At 38.3% G+C, this 21,200-nt stretch overlaps 2 protein-coding genes across 3 annotated transcripts; one reads left to right on the forward strand and one right to left on the reverse strand.

Annotated features, from left to right (window-relative positions):
- Window positions 1-1,425: 1,425 nt before the first annotated feature.
- Window positions 1,426-6,083, reverse strand: LOC139726532 (BLOC-1-related complex subunit 5-like). 2 transcript variants are annotated; one of them, XM_071637515.1, is made up of 4 exons: window positions 5,773-6,083; window positions 2,825-3,089; window positions 2,341-2,440; window positions 1,426-1,653 (listed from the first exon to the last, which is right to left on the reverse strand). In XM_071637515.1, exons 1-4 carry the CDS (start codon window positions 5,915-5,917, stop codon window positions 1,426-1,428), a joined length of 738 nt encoding a protein of 245 aa, XP_071493616.1. In that variant the 5' UTR covers window positions 5,918-6,083. The 2 variants fall into 2 exon arrangements, with proteins under 2 accessions (XP_071493616.1, XP_071493615.1); XM_071637514.1 differs by having other exon boundaries at window positions 5,758-6,083.
- A 356-nt stretch (window positions 6,084-6,439) lies between these two features.
- On the forward strand, window positions 6,440-20,939 carry LOC139726562 (alpha-ketoglutarate-dependent dioxygenase alkB homolog 3-like). The gene is made up of 9 exons (XM_071637553.1): window positions 6,440-6,462; window positions 8,651-8,752; window positions 9,842-10,035; window positions 12,273-12,320; window positions 13,191-13,279; window positions 13,996-14,084; window positions 14,526-14,735; window positions 16,972-17,070; window positions 20,756-20,939. The coding sequence occupies exons 2-9, from the start codon at window positions 8,684-8,686 to the stop codon at window positions 20,828-20,830; spliced, it is 873 nt and encodes a 290-aa protein (XP_071493654.1). The 5' UTR covers window positions 6,440-6,462; window positions 8,651-8,683; the 3' UTR covers window positions 20,831-20,939.
- The last annotated feature ends 261 nt before the right edge of the window (window positions 20,940-21,200 follow it).

Here is a 21,200-nt window from a genome sequence, read left to right on the forward strand (position 1 = left end):
GCCATGATGACACAATAGGGTTTAGGGGGATATTTATAAGGTACTGTCTATACACTGACTACATGCATGTATTAGTTTCCAGATATCTGTGCCACAGCACTCCAGTATGCATGCCAAGTGGCAGACAAAGCACATCAACCCTTTTCTTATGGAACCTGGTCCCAGGAACCTGGTATATACCAGGTCCCAGTGGCATCAACTAATAAACAGGAACCTGGTATACCAGGTTCCTGTATACCAGGTTCCTGTGGCATCATCTGATATGCAGGAACCTCATATACCAGGTTCCCAAAATTTAGACAGGAGTGCCTGCATTTGTGGCCTAAATTCAGTTAATTTGTGTTATAGTGCCTAGAAAAATGGGTTCAATACATGTAAAAGGATTAGAGTTTCTTCTATCAATATCTGTTTTCTTTCTGTATGAAAACTGGGTGTATCACAGCACTATTTGCCTTTTCTCCAATGTAGTGTGCACTTGTTTCGCTGTAATTTGTAAAACTTGTATAATGATGTACGCAGTCAAGATTGAACTCAATAGATATTTGATTTCGTTGACCCCATTCAGGTGCATCTTTTATGTATAACAAAAGAGTTTGAGAGCCCATCAGCGCATGCTTCGTTCATACCTTGCGCCCTATCGATATTTCCATTGTTCGATGGCACATGTAGTTGACCGTGGAAAGGGGGTACAACTGTACATGTACCACTTGACTGCTTTCGCACATGTGAATTAGCAACCTGTCCGTTCTCTGTTGACTTGCAAAAAGAATCTTATTTGGGGGCACTGAATGTGCTCACAGAATTGTGGGAGAACGAGTTAAGAGTTGATTATCACCACTACCATCTCCATGCAAATAACTGTCTTTTTCTACTTTCCCACCTGGCACCAAAATTAGATTACCTCTGGACATCAAAAGCTGAATGATTGACAAATAACCAAAGTACAATGACCTTTGACATGGAATTTTGATAATCACCTGTGATCTCTTGTGCAAATGATTGTCTATTCACTTCAATTCATAGGTGTCTATGGGAAATGCTTGTCATACTGTATAAACTGTTATTTTTGCGAGGGTTTAATTTTCGCAAATTTCACGAAACACAGTTGGATCGCGACTTTAACACGCAAATATGTCTCCATGCACTTGGGTAATAGTGCATTACATTAGTGTCAGCGTCAATTCACGAAAACAACATCTCGCGAAAATGTCTATGGCCTCCTCATGCACAAAAATAACAGAGTATACAGTAGCAAAATCAGTTCATCCTCAACAAGTTAACAGAAAGCGCAGTGTGCATTCTACAGGTAAGGAGAACATCCATATCTGCCACAGTGTAATCTAGTGTAATATCATTCCTTTCATTAAACATTGATGAAAAGAGTCCAAGCACTTTGCTAGAGTTAAATGAGGTCCAAATAAAGTCTCATGTTCGTGGTCCTGTGGGCCGCATTGTGAAGGGCTCCAAGCGTTGTGTGTCGGGAAGCACGCTGTTCAACCGGTCCATCAGGGGCACCAGTTGGTCCACATTCATCTGGATGCGCTTCAGTGTCGCCGACATCTCGTTGATCTTCTGGATCTGCTCGGCGTGCTTGGCAAACCTCTTCTGCCGCTCCGCCATGGACTGCATGATGCTGTGAATGATGGCATCAACCTGGTAACCATGGCAATGGAGAACATTTCTGATTAGATTCGGAGTTGAATGTTTGGATACTCTCAGTCCAAGTCATGCAAATTCAAATTCATTACATCCTGAAATGGTCCCTTTCTTGGTGACTATATTGTTGACACACAAAGAACATATGACGGAATGGCTAAGAGCTTTACATATCACAGGGTTTTATCAGTTTTATCATCAGAAAGATGTTGCACATGGCTGTGATTTAATACTAGACATCTGCATCTTTTTGCAGTAACTGATTTGCATGATACTTACATTATTTAAACTCACGTGACAGAAATTTGGGGTATTATGCAGCACACAAAGTTTGATGCCCCATTTGCAGGCAATACTGAAGAACAATCAATCAAATTGTCATGTCTACATTGAACAGATATACCTATTTACTGAAATATTTTTCACACACATTATAATACATCTTACGTTTCAAATTAAGTGGTTAAAAAAGAATGGTTTGCAAACAACCATATGAGAAAAGTAATGAAAACGACAAAAAACATTATAGTGAAAAATTACATTATAGTATTAGAATCATGGTCAATTTGTAAATGACCCATTCTAGTTGCAGTTGTTTGGTGAAAACATGAAGGGTAAAATCTTGATGATTGAATGCAAATGGACTTGTGATCATCACACACGTATATCGCCACTAATCGTCACCTCTTTCACTCGTCCTGTGAGGGCATTCTGGTCGAAGGTCACAGCCTCTGCGCACTGCCGCAAATGTTGCTGGTAGCGAAGACACAGCAGTAGTAATTGCCTTGAATGAAGATAATATGAATCAAGGGAGAGTTTCAACTTGAGACTCATGACAAGGACTGTTGCTCTTGTTGTTGCTGTGTTCTAACATGAACATTACTTCTGTGTGGAACCTACTGCAAAAACATACAATAGCACCAACTGACATGAAGGCAACAAACACAACAACACCCTTCATTAAAAGTTATAGTGAATCAAATCTTTTGTCAATCAAAGAGTTTGTAGAGTTTTGTGACTGATTGTGACAACAAGAATACAAGGTAATTTAGATAGAAACTACGCTTGTACAGTACTTGAATGACATGCCAGCAGGTTTGTATTTAAATAATTGTTGAAATCCCTAACAGGTCAAAGAAGAAAACGAAAACAGTAGCCATTCATGCACCTGTGATCCATCTTTTCCATCTGATTTGGGTCCTCAACTTGCGGTACATGGTGCGTCCCCTTGAGGATCGGAAGAAACGTGGGAATGTCTCGCATCTTCTGAATCTCAAAGGAAAGCGACTGGTCCGTGCCCTGTGCACCCGATGAGACGGTCACTATCTTGTGGTCGGCTGACCCAACCTTAGGCCGTTGGGGTGATGAATTCAAGGACCTGGACTGAGTTGGCCGGCCCTGCTGTTGCTTGGCAAGTGCTTGGGCTCTTGTCTCTGTGTTGTCGTCAATGAGTTGGTAGTGAAGGGAGTTCAGAGTTTAAAAACAAGAAAGATAAAAGATAAAAGAAAAGAAAACAATTGTTCATCAAAGATTCATGATAGGTGACATTTAATCAAAAGCAGAAACTGTGAATGTACGAGTATTCACACTCACAAAATCAATGTTTACATTTTTTTTTTTGAATGGTGTCTTTGCATTACATCTGCAATTACACATTGTACACTGCACTGTGGTACAGATGCCATGTCTGTCTTAAGAAGGTGCTGTACAGTTCGCACAAGTATGTGGAATGAATCCAACAATATTCATTTGCTAGCATGTTTGTTTGTTTCCAATCTGAAGCGGTCGATACAAAGAGCTCTGTTCAACTGCATGCTGAATACTCTGCAATGAACAGCAAACAGCATCCAAATGTAATGTTGGGCAGTATTACTTTGTTGTGACAGTGCTTACCTGTATTCAGACCAAACATGAACTCTACTGTAACACAGTGACTACACCTTGCATTTATGCATCTTCCAAGGTCCTAATGGGCTAGCGGGCAAATACCAGAAAATTGCAAAACCAATGTTTGGAGAACAGAACACTAAAAAAGTCAACTTCGTGCCATGAACTTATTTATCATTATTAGCTCAAGCAGAGCACACCTGACTTTATAAACATCATACCTAGTGGCATAGACAGCATAAAGTATGCAAATAATGTGTTGCTGAATGCATGGGTACAAGGTTGGGTCCATTTAGAAAATGAAGTTTGTGGTATAATCATGTACTACAAGATTGTAGTCCTGAGAGAGACTGTTTGCATTCTTTCTAGGTAGTTTAAAAACATTTTGAGCTGAGCTATCTAACCCTAAGTTCAACATGTACACTGTACAAGTAGGAACTGAGTGGCTGCTCAAGGGATCTCTACATGTACAGATGTATACATGTACAATGTGTATGTGCATATGGCTGAATAGTTTGTTCATCTACAATACATGCACACATCAAAATTCACCTAGATGCAATAATATTCATGAGTCACTACAGAAAACTAGTCTACTAATGGGGGTCGTTCAAGTCAAACCTGTACAGGACCTGTAAAAAGAAGAGATAAAACAGAAGTAAACAGGTACAACGTATACTGATATTGTTTTTGTTCTTCTTCCAAGACTGTGCACAGCATCACAGTCTTAGGAGGCAGAAGAGGCAAAGACACTTTTTCCCATAGCCCTAACAGGCATAGAATGTGCGAACATTGTAAATTATTTGTAAATAATGATATCAAAATTCACACAAATAAATATCGGTTGGGTTTTGAAGGGACAATGTAGGATTTCATGACTGGCAAAACTGAATACACAGTCTTCGTGTATCATAATTTGCAACTGCTAGTGTAGTTTCGCACTGCCTCACAAGATGATTTCCTAACATGCACACAGACGCACAGCTGACTGTCTTGCACTGGTTGTGTGTGTCCAAGTCATGAAGTACTGTACCATGGTACATGTACATGTAGGACTGTAGGCCTACATGTAGGCCTGTGTTCATGTACTGTACTGTACCGACTGCCCTGTGCAGCGCAGAGCTTCAATTCAAGTAAAGTTACAGTGCACTCCCGTTACTTATAACGAACACGGTTATAAAAAAAAAAAATGGTTACAACGAAGTAAAAATTCAGGCCACAGCATTTTCTGTTCTATGTTTTTTACTGTTTATTTGTTTGGTTATAACAAAATTTCGATATAACAAAAGGAAACTGCCAGTTCCAAGGATTCATTATAATGGGAGTCCACTGTATTCTAAAATGTGTACAAGTGTAAAACAGGAAATATTCAAAATTGTTCAGGTGCCAGACTTTGGAGACTCAGATGCAAGTATGTTCAGTTACAGTGTAAGGATGTGTAACTGTTCTGAAAATCATGCTATCAAACTGACGGTGCACGCAGTGCAAAACACACGAGCAGATAGCACCTTATTCACGCAGGCAAGATGGATGCTGCTATGATAGCCACATCTGTGATCAGGGAAAAGGATATGACATTTAAGGTACCATGAGGATGAAATGAAAATAAAATCATATGTCATTCATAGCAAGTTAAGCCCGATCAGACGCCATGCAAAGCATGGCCTGTCGCAGACAGAAAAATCCGTCTGTCCGGAGGAGTCTTTCATCATTTTTTTACTTTATTGGCTCTCCTCTGTAGGAGGGGATCCGTGAAGCCAGACACAGTCTCCACGGAACATATCCCTGACGACCAGATACGAACCAATCTTTCAGTCAAGGCCTGAGCGCCTCTTGACAGTGTCGTAGACAAAAAAAAAAAAAAAAAAAAAAAAAATCAGTTTGTATGGAGGAGTTCTTTTTTTATCATTTTTTTTCTTTTTACTTTTATGGCTCTTCTCTGTATAGGACGGGATTCCGTAAAGCCAGACGTAGTCTCCACAGAACATATCCCCGACGACAAGATAAATCAAATTAAAGACACACAGTCACAGACAGATCTTTCGCTTTCGGTCACAAGGTAAGGCCTGTCGCACCTTCTGCTGTAAGGTTTACAGCAACAGCTACACAGGGCTGTGCTGTGTAGAATCTACATGCAACGTCTGAAAGTGGTTTGGCTAGGCTATTTGGTGATCATTTCTAATCCTGTCAAATTAACTGATAAGGTGCATTTACCCTTTGTCGTATTACCAGCAGTTCTGTCCACAGAATAGAAGGTGTACGGTATGGTGCCTCCCTCGCCTGCCGAGGCTGCCCCGGTAGTATTCGAGCTCGACTCAATTGGTGCGTTGTACCTGGATCCATGTAAAGTCTGGTCACTTTGCGCTCCTCCCATTTTAAACGCGATAAGTATAAGACTCAAGATGCGAGAAAATCGATCTCTAGGAAATATTACCAGAAATTAAATCAGTACGTGGTATAGTCATCCACTGCAATCAAGTTGTTCGAGAAAATGCTTACGTATTTGCTCTGTTATTGAAGAAATTCCAGGAGTCAATCAATTTGCACCTTGCAACAACAGCGTTCGAGAGGTAGTGGTGATCTAGTCTTATATTCAGTTGTTCTAAGATGTTCTTCTTGTGATACATTGCTCTGAAAAATAAAGTATAAACCTGAAAATCACCTTGAACATTATGTTTATGCTAACAAAATTTGTCTAATTTCATATGCAGTTGTCTTTACTGCCATAAAGATACTCACGTTGATTTAAGCAGATCAGGGAGGAGAGAGAAGTGTCTCTCTCTCACATCACTAATTGGCTTAGATAAAGACTACCTTGAGGAAAGACGAATTTTGTCAACAAAGTGAACATGTGCATAGACTAACTATAGACTACACATAAGAGAGAAGAGGGAGAGTCGCCGAGAGACAAGCGGTTGTGTAAGTAAATTTTCGAGACACTTATGTATTGATTGAACAATGAACATATTTCCGTACACTTTGTGACTTTTTTTAAGAACCACAAATTAATTGGTGATGTCGATGTAAGCTTTAACTTGCTATTACTGTTATACTCCTCGTGCTCGTCTTAAATCAGAGAGCTGCAGCTGCAACGTCATGACATAGGAGCATAGCCCATACGTCATAGGTATAGGTACCAGGTATAGGGTGACCATAAGTCCCACATACTACATTCAGTGTAAGTATCAAAACAAAAACAAAAATATGATAAAAAAGGTGAAGAAGGTTCACACTTATCTTATGAATGGTTGTTGTATACATTCATTCCATTTGTTTTGAAAAGCCACATGTAATTTCTTTGTAATTGGCATAGTTACATAGGTGATGTGATATAAATTAAATGGTTTTTTTTAGACTCTAGTATTTTTAATATTTTGTACCGTAGTTTTGGGTAAACTCGGCCTATAAAGTCGGCCGCCAGCGCGCACAGTACATAAAATTGTACTGTGCGCGCTGGCGGCCGACTTTACCCGCTAGTTTACCCATAACTACGGTATTTTTTTTTAATGCACCAACAAGCATGCTCTGCAAATGAGCTCCTAAGTTCAACTCCTTAGCACTACATCCTGACTTGTGGATCCTGCTGAGTATCTTAATAGAAGTAGAATTAAATGATGCTTTATTTACCGTTTATGAGTGAAGAACTATAAGTATAATTTTATTAAACTCAGAGCCTCGAGGCGCTTTTTGGTGTTCTCATTCCATTCTCCTAAGACCTTCTTGTTCTGGTAATCTCATACAATCTCTGTTGTTTTAAGCAGTCATTATGTTGAGCTCTCTATCTGTAATTTTGCTCTCTTCCTTCAATTCCACTTGTTTTTAATATTGTAGGCACATCATTTTACAAAGAATGAATACAGTACTCTTGCTATTGAACAGACCTCACCATTGCATCCATTTAGCATCTTTCTATTCACTATTGAAGTCCTTTCTTTTTAGAATATTTTCAGTTCCAATGTAACCATTCTTTTAAGAATTTCTTCCATTTGCATATCAATTTTTTGTTTTTTGTTTCTTTCAATTGATGGTAATAGGGTTGGGCTGTCTAGAGTGCTGAAAATCGGTCTTAGGTTTATAGAGATCATGCTCTATTGTTTGTGGGGCGGGGGTCCTTTCACCGAGAAAGATGTTAGCTACCCCTTTGCCATATCACTTGATATATGAAGGCCAAAGCAACCAAAAATATGGAGAATATAAGGAGGTGGGTGGAGAAAGCCCCCTGCAAAAGAAAAAAAAAATTCTTGTTCGCGACATGACGTTCATCAATACAGATGAACTTGTTTCTTCCAATACACACACAAATACATGCACACACACACACACACACACACACACACACACACACACACACACACACACAAATAAACAAACAAACAAATGGAGTGCTTAAAAATCTGTTATATCTGACTCTGCAACAACCTGCAGAAACCATATTTACCCACAAACGTGATTCATTACTTTAGGGTAACTTTTAGCACAAATCAAAGTGTGGTACTTCACCCGTTGAGGACAAGTCCCATACTCGGGCAGTTGTCTATGGGGAATGTGTGTTGTAGGAAAATCTGTCCTTCCTCAGCAGGTTAAAGAGTGGTTTTCTTTGTGCATCTACATGTATTTCTAAAGCTGAAGTACACACTTCCTAGTCTTTGTATGATTGCTAATGAATGAATTAAGTGTCTTATTATCTACCACATACTAGGTTGCAATCAAAGTGCATGCTTACCCACAAAAGGGGTTTCCACCTGCTTCAAATAATGTGTCAACTCCAGAAGGCTAGCAGCTTGACACACACAATTGATTCTTTAGAATTTATTGCTCCCTTGCCCAGCTATTTTTCAATGCTATACTCAAAGCAACCAAAGAAATTTGAAGGGGCACTGCACTGCTGAGCCATTATATGTAAGCTCAATTATCTCCTACAGAAACTATTAAGCCAGTAAAATCTGTTGCCCGACATTGTAATACCATAGGTATATTTCTAGTGAGATGTCGTAAATGCCTAGCTATCAATAACCGATTTCTGGACTTGAATAGTGCTCTTCACAAGCGGCCAACTTGCATGGAACTGTTATTGAAACTATATTATATCGTGTTTCTTACTCCACAGAATATTTGTTTCTTGGGAAAGAGACAAAGCAATATGGCAGACAAAAGGCAGAGAGCAAGAATTCAAGGTTCATGGGCTGGACCTTCTCCAGCTCTGAAAAAGGTAACATGGGAAAAGCTAATGTGAATTGGAAAAATGTTTTAACAGTCCTTGATATTGGATAATTTATACAAAGCTACCTTCAACTCCGAGTCTTGATGAAGGAGACGAGTACAAATAGCAAACTGTTTGCAAAATTGAACACATCTTTCAGAGTTATATGAAAGATGATACTATGTAATATGTGCACTGCATTTCTGTGATAATCAATGCTAGACAAAGAAAATAGCCTTTAAGCAAAATTATGAATGTTAACTTTTGAATGTTTAGTTGGTGAGGGAGAATTCACTAAAGGTGTAATTGCTATTCTATGATCAATACTTTGTCATCCTGTGTATTTTAATCTTCCATGTGAGCAAGAAATGACATAAACTTTATTCAATAACAAAACAACAACAATTGAATTCAGCAATAAACTTCACCAAATATTTGACGCAAGTTCCTCTTTTGGCAATGTAGAGTTCCACTTTGTTCTAATGATATATCACAGTATAAATAATTTCCCTACAATATAACTTCAGTGAGCTGTAATATTGCTTATTGGAAAGTTGATGAGCTTTACATTCTGATGTTATACAATATTTCTTGAAGAAAGCTAGCATTGAGAACAGGATGAGGTGATAATAAACCTCATGTTGTAAAAACTTAAACATATGTCTGCAATACATGTTAGTAATGGATATTATTGCAAACCTGTTGCCATGTAACAGAGGTTAGGCTGCTACCAATCTTTACCAATTTGAGGGCAAGCTTTCATCTGATCCAGTAGGCTTTCTCAAGCAAAGTGATAGTCATACTATTTTCTCCTTGCTGACTGCTTGGTTTGCAATCACTGGATTGAAGGTCTGAGACAAAGCATGACCCGAGTCCCACAAGCTGGCCCACAAATTGTTAAAGGTTAGTAGAAGCCTAACTTCTGCTAACTTCTACTGTGTGATCACCCCAAACTGCTTAATTTTTCCTGTATTACTATTACAATGTGTTTGAATTGGCACTTCTATTTGTAATGATCTTTCTGACTATGTATGATTTTAGATCCATGTATACAGGTACTGTGCAAAAAGGCTATGACTTATGAATGTATCTATACAGGGTCCAGTTCCCACTAGTAGGGAGGGCAAGGCTCAGATGCGTGCAAGGCCAGGCCCAAACCCCAATGCTGTGTCATCAACAAATCAGGTTTCAAAGACAGCTGGATTTTCTGGGCAGTCAGATTGCCTGCAAGGAACATTAACCTTTACAGATACTGGTGTTGTGAGGAGAGTTCCAGAACCCAAGCAGATTGAGTGAGTTTCGTGGACCCCTTTAAGAAACCAGTAAACTTGGTAGTTCTCTGTTGTAAGCATTCCTACATTGTATAAAATCTCATCATATACAGTAGCTAGTGTACAATGTTTTAGAATGGCAAGTATCTCCCTCTGGGACTGAACAAGAAATTTACCAAATAGTTACGTTCAGCAAGGGGATGTGTCAGTTTACATAACCATGATTTTTTTAAAGCATGTGTTAGCATTTGCTATTAGGCTGGCTTGTAATGACGCAATGAGAGATAAACATTGCAATGTAACTATAGGGATTATGTCGAGTTGAGTTAACCTGGCATATTATCTTATAAAATGTGAACAGGTCAATGTCTTTCCAAGACCAAAGTCAGCAAAAAAAGTTGCTACAATATTAACATTAAAAATTGCAATTACAAACCATGGGATTTTGAATAGATTTAGAATTTGTTTTGGGATGGGGAAAAACTTTAAAATGTCTGCTACTTACATACTTGTATTCAAGATTAGGAGGACATTAAAAAGGATAATGAAAAGATGTTACTTCAAACAACAAATTAAACAAATATGAATTTAAGCCTTCACATACTCAGGCACTTAGCATGGCTTCCCAAGCACATTCATTAGCATTCCAGTAAGCCATCTAGAGACTTGACGTAGTTGTAAAGTCAACCCACCCACTCAGGTGTAGGAATGATGTCTCAGTCCACCAGGAAGGCCATGGTGACACAATAGGGATTAGGGGGATTAGGTAATCTCTATTCATTGATGATTAGTTTAAAGACCTCAGTCAGCAAAGAAAGCACTCCAGCATACCTGCCAATCAGCAAACAAAGCACTGTAAGAATTAATGAAAAAAACTATTTGATTAAAAGCCCATGAAAAGTTTATTCAAGTACATCATGTTTAGCTAATGAGCATCTAGACACTTATATATGTGACCGTGCACCTCAAAACGAACATAAAGTCGCACACACTGATTTTGCGTGAGGACTGAAAACAAGTGAAATGGGTCAACCTAGCCGAGCTTGACTTTTTCAGATTTTCTGAAAGAGCGGGTCTTCTTTTACATTATGCTAAAATTTGGTATCATAAAACGGGGAGGAAAGTGTGTTTTTTTAGCAGTTTATCTCGAACATTTTTGGTAGAATAGTGTGATTAGGTGTGTCTTTAGAATCCCTTTTTCATTTCTGAAAAACCTTGTCCACACTCTTCACTTTCAACTCTAATAACTTTTGAAAGGATAGTGCTACTGCTTTGAAAGTTGGCACTGATTATGGACAAAATGTGTTGATGAGGCATGCTTAATTTCAGTTTAATCTGATAATCCCTTCATTGTTGTTACTCTGGTGGTTTACTGCCAGTTTTTTGTCCCATTCATCGTACAGCCAGCACTGTTTGGTAAAGATTAAGCGCTTGAATAGACACTACTTCAGAGCCTCTTTTCTCAGTTCACACTTTTCCTGAGTTTGTGCTTTCTTTCCAATATTTAGATAGGTTAGGAGAGTCCATTTGATTTGAGTTATACATCATTTTAAAGCTTAAAATCTGCTCTTTCAGAATATGGTCTTAACTAAAAATTCATGTCTGGCGACTTTTTGTTTGTTTTGAGGTGCAGGGTCACATATGGTGTGTGAAGCTCTCTTGTAATTACCTCCACCAAGGAGGTTATGTTTTTGCTGGCGTTTGTTTGTCTGTCTGTTTGTGTGCAAAATAACTCACAAAGTTTCAAATGGATTTGGATGAAACAGGAAAGGTTGAGAATGACACGAGGAACAATGATTAAATTTTGACAGTTATCCAAGAATTTTTGTGGATTTTATAGAGGATTTTTGATATTTTAACAGGTAGGGTCAATGAACTTGGGTGTTCAAGCTGGAAATGAGCTGCTTGACTGAGGTCTGCACTCTCAGAGTGCGACTCTTGTTTCATATTTTTTAATTTTCCTGTGATTTATGCTCGTGGCCTTGTGTACTTTCACCAAGTGTCACTATGATATCTTCAAGTGTATATTCAAAATACCTCTAAGGTTCTTCATTATATTCAAAAGTGAAAATGTCAGTGTCATAAGTAATGACTGGAGAAGATTATGTGCAAGTTATAGTTCTTATTCCTGGTACCTCACTTCAGTGCCAAGTACCAAGCTATTCTGCAAGCTTTATAATGTGAATCATATTCTTTGTATTTTTTCCCAATGATAAGATGAGCTAACCTCAATTTCTGCTTGTGTGTACTCTTTCCAGGAGAGATGGATCATACGTCATTAGCACAGAACCAAATGGAGAGGCAAGGTGAGCTTGTCTTACTCATGAAAATAAAATCATGAAAATATCTGCAGCTGCAAAAATAGAAAAACGTTTTGCTTGCACCAGCTGGACCAGCACCAATTCAACCAACCCAGTTTAAGTGAAGTCATCAAAAATTCAAGTATCATCAAAACAGATAAAGTTGTAGCAGTCGAAGGAATAAGTGTCATCCATTATTATTGCTTACATTTTGAATTCCATTTTTTCCCTTAAGACTACCCTTATAGACTGAGCAATATCAGCAGCAGTGACAAAAATTGCTTTCTCAACAGAACTTTAAAGCAAATTGTGACCAGTATGAAGTGAGTTGATGTATCATTCACAGGTGTGAAACAAAGTTACACACAAAGAAAATGAGATGTAAATACCATATCGTTGCTGGGATGACAAGACCTTGTATCTGAAATTTTGGTGAAAATGACTTTTCTGGGTTAATGGTCAAATAATGGGTTAAGTGATGTTCTGGCCAAATTCCAACTGTCTTACCCCAAAAATGAAGCCACCATGGCATGTGAAAGGAAAGGCTATCCCATTCGCTATGGTGCTTTGGCCGCCTTGTTTTTGTTTTTTTTTTTTTAGCTCTCCTGATCATTTGACATTTTGTAGATACGAGGTCTTGTCGCCCCAGCGACAATATGTTCAATGGAACAATTAGAATATTTCGATGGATCTCATCTTTGAGGAATTTTAGAATATATACAAAGTGACTCATAATGTCAACCTAGCATTAAGAAAACTATGAATACTGATAGAGTATTCAGTGACTTTCCCTCAGTATCACACAAATGAGCACACACATGTGTATCTAAAACTGTATATTTCTGAATATCATTGTGACTTGTATGTCCATGACAGGATAACGCTCACCAGAAACTTTCTGTTACCGGAAGAGGCAGACTATGTGTTTGCAGTGCTCAGAGATGAAATCCCATGGACCCAGAAGCGCAACACCATTCATAATGTCAACATGCTGATGGGACAGACAGTCATTGTCTTATGACAAAAGATGAGTGATATTTGCAGATTTCCAGCCATATTCAACATCAGCATCAGGTGTCGCACAGCAGCTGATTTTTATGTTACAAATACATCTCGCCCTATAACACCCACTTGTTTATATGTGGTTTAGCAAGCTGTCATACTGACTCTTGTGTGATAATAACTCCTCTCGCCCATTTAATCTTATCATAAGTTGAACTGCCCTCTAGAATATGGAAATGAAATGGTCACTTAAAATTATTGTTAAACAGAAGGTCATTGTGATACATGGAGTGATGGAAGTAGCTTGTAACCTTTTCATTGTCAGTTAGATTCAAAACCTCTTGCATGCTATGAACGACATTCAGCACAAATAAAAATGCAATAGGCATAGGATGCCTCTTTTATGGCATTTACTCACACCATAGTAGATGGAGGAAAATATATTTGCTCTTCCTTCTCTTTCATTCATAGAGGATGGGAGGGATTATATAGAGTTTGATAAATCTGGCTAAGGCTGGTTGAATGTATTCTTTCATATACAAACTTGTTTTTCCATGAAAAAATGCAAGGTGAGTGCCAAGTCCAATTACAGGTAGTATGTTGTGTAATTTACGTACAAGAAAGTACTCATCGTACAGTTTTCTAGTTGTTGTATTCCCTTGTTAATCTTTACCTGCAGGTCAAGAATTTGATGAACCAAGGTTGACATGTTGGTATGGAGAATACTCATATGCATACAGTAGAGTTCGATGGGAAGCCAATACTGAGGTGAGTTATTTCTAGTGGTTCTCATGTGACATAATTGCCACAAGTTATAAAGTGTTCAGATTAAGGTATCCTTGCCGTTGTCAGGATTTAATTGGGTCCTTGGTTACCCTCTGAGCAGGGGATGACGGTTCATGTAGACAGCTGTCTCATATTTTGGGAACAGCCTTGAAAGAATTCTTAGCTCCCTTAGCATCCGATTCTTGCTTAAAACACGTATGTAATAAAAATTTATTTGAAATGAACATTTCTTTGATTTTAGTTGTTTGGGTTAATTCTTGAAAAGATCCATATTTGAACAATATTGCTTTGTCAGTTGTGCACCACATCACCATTGTCACCATCATCATCATCATCATCATCATCATCATCGTCATCGTCAGTAAAAATGCTATCATCATCCTCGTCGTCATAACCACCCTGTCTTTTGTTTTCGTACAACAGTGGCATGAGACACTGCTGTATGTCAAGAGCCGTATTGAGGAGACAACAGGGTTTACCTTCAACTCCTGCCTTCTAAACTTCTACCGCAGCGGGAAGGACCATGTGTCATGGCACAGCGATGACGAGCCCGCCTTGGGGTCGAAGCCTACCATAGCGTCCGTGTCACTCGGAGACTCCAGGATCTTTGAAATGAGGAAGAAGCCACCCCCGGTATGCTTCAGATGGCTTAGAGGATATTGTGGCTGAATTTCAGAAATGGCATGTCTTCTATTGCAACTGATTGAAAAATTGCCCTTGGTTGACATATAAGAACTGATAATTCAGTGTTTTAGTTATAGCCATGATTAAAAAAACAAACAAACAAACAAATCATGGGCATACATACTCAGGTTGCATTCAAATTCATTATTAAATTGGAATGCATAATTATGCAGTACCCACTGCATGGTATAAGGATTCAAACCACAACTGGCTGTCGAGCATAAGCTCTGTGGCCTAGTGGATATGACTCCTGTCCAGTAATAAGGAGCTTGTTGGTTCAAGTGCGACCCTATTTTGTATGCCCTTGACTTTTATAAGCATGGCTAAAATACTGAACAATCGGTGCTCATTTATGTTGATGAAGGACAATTTGTCAATCAGTTGCAATAAAGACAACTAGATGCAAAAATTAGCTAGAAAAGCACTCTGAGAGTGCAGACCTCCGCCAAGCATGCAGCTCATTTCCACCACTGATCTTGTTCTTCCATAGAGATATCAGTGATTTCCACCCATACGTATAGCATTGTGTGCTGAAAGTCGCCTGATTTCCCAATAAAGAAACCTTTGTTACGTCATAAACCCTCAGCTGCATGCCTTGCCCTAGCAGAAACTAGAGCACGCACTTTAGTGCGCGCATGCAAACCTCAAATACTCGCAGCCTGAACTCCCAAGTTCATTGACTCTACCTGCCAAAATATAAAAAAATCCTTCATAAATTCCCCCCAAATTCTCGGATCACTACCAAAAGTTAATTGTTTGTTACTTGTGTCATTCTCAACCTTTCATGCAAGTTTCATCCCAATCCGTTAAGTACTTTTTGAGTTATTTTGCACACGGACAAACGACTGTAAAAGTGGAAATTTTCGCGCATTTTGCGCAACCAGCAACTAGCGCGAAAATAAAAGCAGGCAAATATTTTTACTTGCCATGTGTCCCTGTGCGTGATGTCTTGATTCCGCGGAATTAAAAACACGCGAAACTCTTTTCACCCGGCCAAGCGTGAAAAATTAGTCGCGCGAAAATATCTACTTTTACAGTAACGGTATCGAAAACATAACCTCCTCACTTGACGGAGGTAATTACTTTAAAGTTTGACTTTGTTTTCTTAATCCTTGGTGTTCCTTGAGTGCCAGTTGGCCCAGAGAACCCTGTAGCAGTTTGACACACTGTCTACAGTCCCTAGCACAGAAAGAGTCAAAGGCTTTCAGTATTTTGAGATTGGTTTGCATATTTGCAGATGAATAAGACCTTGATGGCATGTGATTCACCAGTCTCTGGCTTTGAAATAATATGTCTTGCAATGATGTAACCATCTTGGCTCTAACTGTCATTAAGGGGGCATGTGTAGGATTAAAGGACAAGTTCACCTTCATATAAATAAGGACTGAGAGAGTGCAGCAATATTAGTAGAACACATCAGTGAAAGTTTTAAGAAATTCTGACAACCCGTTCAAAAGATACAAATTTTTGAAGTCTCAATGCTGCCGTCACTGGATGAAAAAAACTACTACAACTTGTGATATCACATGCATAGAACGGCATAAAGAAAATATAAAGAAAATTCACCATATTTTCACTTTTCTCACATAATAAAAGTGCACTTGACTTGGCTCTTTCAGAAGGCAGGGGGAATAATATTACCCTTAACATATGTCAATAGCGAGTGGAGGGAATGTGCACTTTTTTCTAAATATGGAAATTTGTGGAATTCTCCTTATATGTTCTCTATATTGTTCTACATCATACACTTAGTAGTCTTCTCATCCAGCAGTCACTGTGCAGAAACTTTAAAAATTCATAACTGTTGAACACTTTGTTTGATTTTCCTCAAACTTTCACTAATGCCTTCTACTGATATTGCTGCAGTCTCTCAATCAACATGTATATGAAGGTGAAGTTTTCCTTTAAATCGTTTGTATGGTGTTACAATTTCAGAGATATCTCAAGCCCATTATGCAAAGCTAAACTAAGAGGAGTGAAACTACAAAACTTACAATACCAGATGATTGTTGCCATCCAAATTAGAGACGTTATGACAAAAAGGGCTTATTTTTATTTCCCTTGGTTGTTTCCATAGAACTACAAATTCATGTGGTGTCATGCGCATTTGAAGATAATAAATTGAGCAATCACAAAGATATGTCTGTCACTCAGAATGCTGCATTGTTTTTTGGCTGTTCCACAGGAAGAGAATGGTGATTATACCTACATGGAGAAACTGAGGATACCATTGACTCATGGCAGTTTGCTGATGATGGAGGGCGCTTCACAAGATGACTGGCAGGTTAGTCAAGCAGTGCAATACTGTAAAACGAGGAATGTTTGCGTGGATTTTAATTTAATCGCGAAATTTTCATGCCGGGAATATATTGTGTTTTATAGTAGCCTTTGTAAAGGCAGCTCGCTATAATTTGAGGACATGCACACAGAGAGTAGTGGACTCGCACACACAGTGCGCGAGCTCCGCTCCGATCGCTGTGTGCGTGCGAGTCCACTGCTCGCTGTGTGTGAGTCCATTGCGAGCTGCCTTTGCAAAAGGCTAGCAGTGCAATGATACACATGTACAGTAGTGAATGGTCACAAGTGCAATGGTGCAAGATACCACACAATATTAAAGATGAGGTGCTCTATTCAACGAGGCAAAGCCAAGTTTAGATGAATGTCTCATCTTTCACTGAATACGAAATCTTGTTCCATTGCACGACAATTTCAATCTTAATTTTCTTTTTTTTTAAATCTTAAAGAGAAACAGTGCTCCATGCAATTTTGTTCAAAATTTGTCGAAAAATAGGTACCAACAAGTTAACAGATGGGTTGAGATGTACACAAATAGAAGCAAATGTGAGGGAATTTATGCCTTACTTCAAGTGACAATAAGTCAGTTAACCAGGGTGGTGGGGGTGGGCATCCTGAAAATGGTGGGCACTCTTAGGTTATTGTGTCAAATGGTCACGACTGCATACAAGATTCCAGATGAGATGAAAGATGAGGTGCTCTATTCAACAAGGCATAGCCAAGTTGAATAGAGCATCTCATCTTTCAATGAATAATTGAATCTTGTTCCCTTGCACGAGTGGAGACCATGCACTTTATATTTTATGCAATACCTTGTATGTCAATGGAATTTTGTTCAAAATTTGTCATAAAATTGGTACCTCAGAGGTAAACAGGTAGAATGAGATATACACAAATAGAGGCAAATGTGAGGAAATTTATGCATCATTTCACGTGTCAATAAAGTCATCTGACTGGGATGGTGGTGGAAGGGTAGGGGATCCTGAAAATGTTGGCCACTCTTTAGGTTGTTGTGTTAGTTTTTATGTCCTGTCATCTCCAGAACTCTTTCACTTTTCTAGACCATTTATATTTGTGTATTTTCTTGGAGGTAAAAGTGTGCTCAAACTATATGGAAGCACTGTCATATTTTTTTCACATGTATCAACACAAATTCAGTCATCTCCCTCAGGAACACGCAGTGATGTTATGTTTTGCAGTCATTGTGTACAAATTAGATGAGAGTTTTGATCCAGTGCAGTTCCCGTTCATCTTACATGCCCATGCCAGCAATGTAAGGATGCCTTCAGACTGCAATGAATGTTATTAAAATATTTGTCTCAATTCCTTATTAACCAGGTAAATTAGCCCAATTTTCCATTGAACTGTGGCTTTTTATTTCATGGCTTGGACTCACAACTACTCGCTCTGTTTGGCTAATTCTCTCCTAAAACTCTTGACAAGTTGACTGCAGAAACTGTCACTGTTTGTGATTTGGTATATGTCGTGCTACAGAAATGAAAATGTTGTAATCCCAGCTTTAGGACCCAAGGTTTTTGTTTGTCAGTTATCTCATTGACTGAGATGCTGTAATGGTCAGTTTCATTCACATGAGGCTTTAACATTAGGATCTGTGAGTACATGATGTCTGTATAGATGTTTCATCTTACAGGGATGGTATAGTTTTGGTTGAGGCCTGACTTTAGGTTTCTAACTTTTTTGGTGAGACAATGAGAAAGCTTAAATGAAATGTGAGAGAACATGTAATTCCAAGAGGAAGTCAATGTTTATTTGATGAAAATTGGTTTTGAAATGGCTGAGATATCCAAAACAAAGCCATACTAATTAAAGGTGGGACCAACCTTTTATTAGGATCACTTTGTATCACTTTGTTTTTGGATATCTCAGCCATTTCAAAACCAATTTTTGTCAAATAACTTTGAATTCCTCTTAAGATGGTATGCTCTGTTACATTAAGTGGTTTCTTAGTATCTCGCAAAAAGTTGAAAGCTCAATCTTCATCTCCGCTAATATCATGCAATCCCTTTAAGATTAGGTATTAAAGACCAAGAATTATCAAGTAATGCTTTCATTTAGGCTCGATATGTCACAGAGACAAATCTGTCCATAGGCTATTCAGCAGACATGTCCATATCGTGTCTTAAGATGAATCAAAGTCATCAGTAAAGTACATAATAGACCTTGCATTACAACACCAACACAACCCAATTTTTCCTAAGGAATCATGTAAATGGGTCAACCAAAAATTTTTTATATGTATAGATGTTTTTTGAAAGAACAATTCTATATAATTCAAAAGTTTGGGAACAGAAAACAAATGGGAAATTGTCCTTTTACCACTTTGTCGAGTACACTTTTTTTTTTTGTCTGATGTAGGCTTTCTTGGATTTATGGATGTGGAGCCTGACAGCCTCTTTATGTACCCTTCACTTTCAACTCTAATAACATTAACAAAGATGATGCTAATTGCCTTAAAGTTTGTTTATTTGTTTGTTGTTGTTTTTTTGTTTGTTCAAGAATAGAATGTACTTAGTGGTTGTGCAAAATTTCAGCCTAATCTTATAATCCCTTCATAGTGGTTGCTATGGAGTTTAACATCCTGTTCTTTGTCCAATTCATTCCACAGAGCACCATTGGATGAGTTTACACATGAATAGACCCTAAACTTCAAAGCCCCTTTTCGTAGTACACACCTTTTGTAGAGGATGTGCTTCCTTCCCATATTTACATGGGTTAACAAAGTCCTTTGCAGTGAGTTATAGCTCATGTAAAAGCTGAGAGTCTGCTCTTTCAGAATCTACCTTCAACTAAAAATGTATGTCTAGCGACTTTTTGATGGTTTTGTGATGCAGGGTCATAAAATTATATGTGACACTGCATCAAAAACCAACAAAAAGTCGCCAGACATGGATTATAAGTTACGGGCAGATTCTGAAAGAGGAGACTGTAAGCTTTAAAATGATGTATAACTCGGTACAAATGGACTTTCCTAAACCTATCTAAATAATAGTAAGTACACATTCTGTGGAAGAGTTTATTGAGAAAAGAGGCTCTGAAGTTTAGTGAAATCTAGGGTCTATTCAAGTGGCTAATCTTGCACCACACTGTGCTCTGTGCAGTGAATGGGACAAAAGAGCAGGAAGTAAAGCTCCATAACAACCACAATGAATGGATTATCAGATTAAGCTGAAAGTGTGCACACCCTATTAGCACATTCTATACTTGACTAATACCAACTTTCAATGCAGCTTTCAAAGGTCACTAGAGTTGAAAGTGAAGAGTGTTTTACAGGTTTTTAGAAATGTGAAGGGGCCTGTAAGACTTGCCTGTAAGATGATACTCTTAAAAAAAAATATTCTAGAAAAACTGCAAAAAACACAATTTCTCAGTAGTTTTATGATCCCAAACTTGAGAATAATTTAGAAAAAGAATTGCTCTTTCACAATATACAAAACAAACAAACAAATCAACGTAAGATTGACTTGGTTTACCCATTTCATCTATTTTGAGTCCTCACTTACAATCAAGGTATGCGACTATTTATTGGTTTTGAGATGCATGGTCACATACAGAAAAGAAGTGCTGTGTTCAAACAAAAGTTCAGCTTATTGCTGTAAGACTGGACATCCATATCATCTCATTGCTCTTACTTTCACTGATGTACCTGAAAACAGCACCAGGTTCCACGGGAGTACCACGACAGAGAAGCAAGGATCAACCTTACTTTTCGGACAATCCATCCATCGTAGATGCCTCATGGGGGAAGGATATGAACTGGGCAAACAGACCATTTGTTGCAATATCCCCTGAATGTGAGTGTCATGTACCTCAGAGTTTGTCTTTTCTCTGATCTCCGTATGATTACATCAGGTATGTGCAGTATATATATATATATATATATATGTATATATTTTTTTTTTTTTTTTTTTTTACCGAACACTGCCAAATATCTGTTGTTCATTGGATGGACATGTACTGAAATGCTACTTTCTACCAATCTTGCTTCTACTGTGCGATGGAACTATCTTACATGCAACAAATTATACACACACACAAATACATATCATCTTACTTTAGGCTGCAAAGAAATTTGTGGTTTTAATGAGGGTTCACCAAGGG

The sequence above is a fragment of the Diadema antillarum genome, unplaced genomic scaffold, assembly GCF_040938485.1.
Source record: "Diadema antillarum isolate AM-2024a unplaced genomic scaffold, OU_Dant_1.0 seq00000089_RagTag, whole genome shotgun sequence".
Taxonomy (NCBI): domain Eukaryota; kingdom Metazoa; phylum Echinodermata; class Echinoidea; order Diadematoida; family Diadematidae; genus Diadema; species Diadema antillarum.

Coding starts and splice junctions, on each gene's coding strand:
- LOC139726532 (XM_071637514.1), bottom strand. CDS start 5,917: ATGGGAGGAGCGCAAAGTGACCAGACTTTACATGGATCCAGGTACAAC. Junction 3,090..5,757: donor TGCTGGTAATACGACAAAGG/GTAAATGCACCT, acceptor ACGACAACACAG/AGACAAGAGCCCAAGCACTT. Junction 1,654..2,340: donor TCACAGGACGAGTGAAAGAG/GTGACGATTAGT, acceptor CATGGTTACCAG/GTTGATGCCATCATTCACAG.
- LOC139726562 (XM_071637553.1), top strand. CDS start 8,684: ATGGCAGACAAAAGGCAGAGAGCAAGAATTCAAGGTTCATGGGCTGGA. Junction 14,085..14,525: donor GATGGGAAGCCAATACTGAG/GTGAGTTATTTC, acceptor TTCGTACAACAG/TGGCATGAGACACTGCTGTA. Junction 14,736..16,971: donor TGAGGAAGAAGCCACCCCCG/GTATGCTTCAGA, acceptor GCTGTTCCACAG/GAAGAGAATGGTGATTATAC.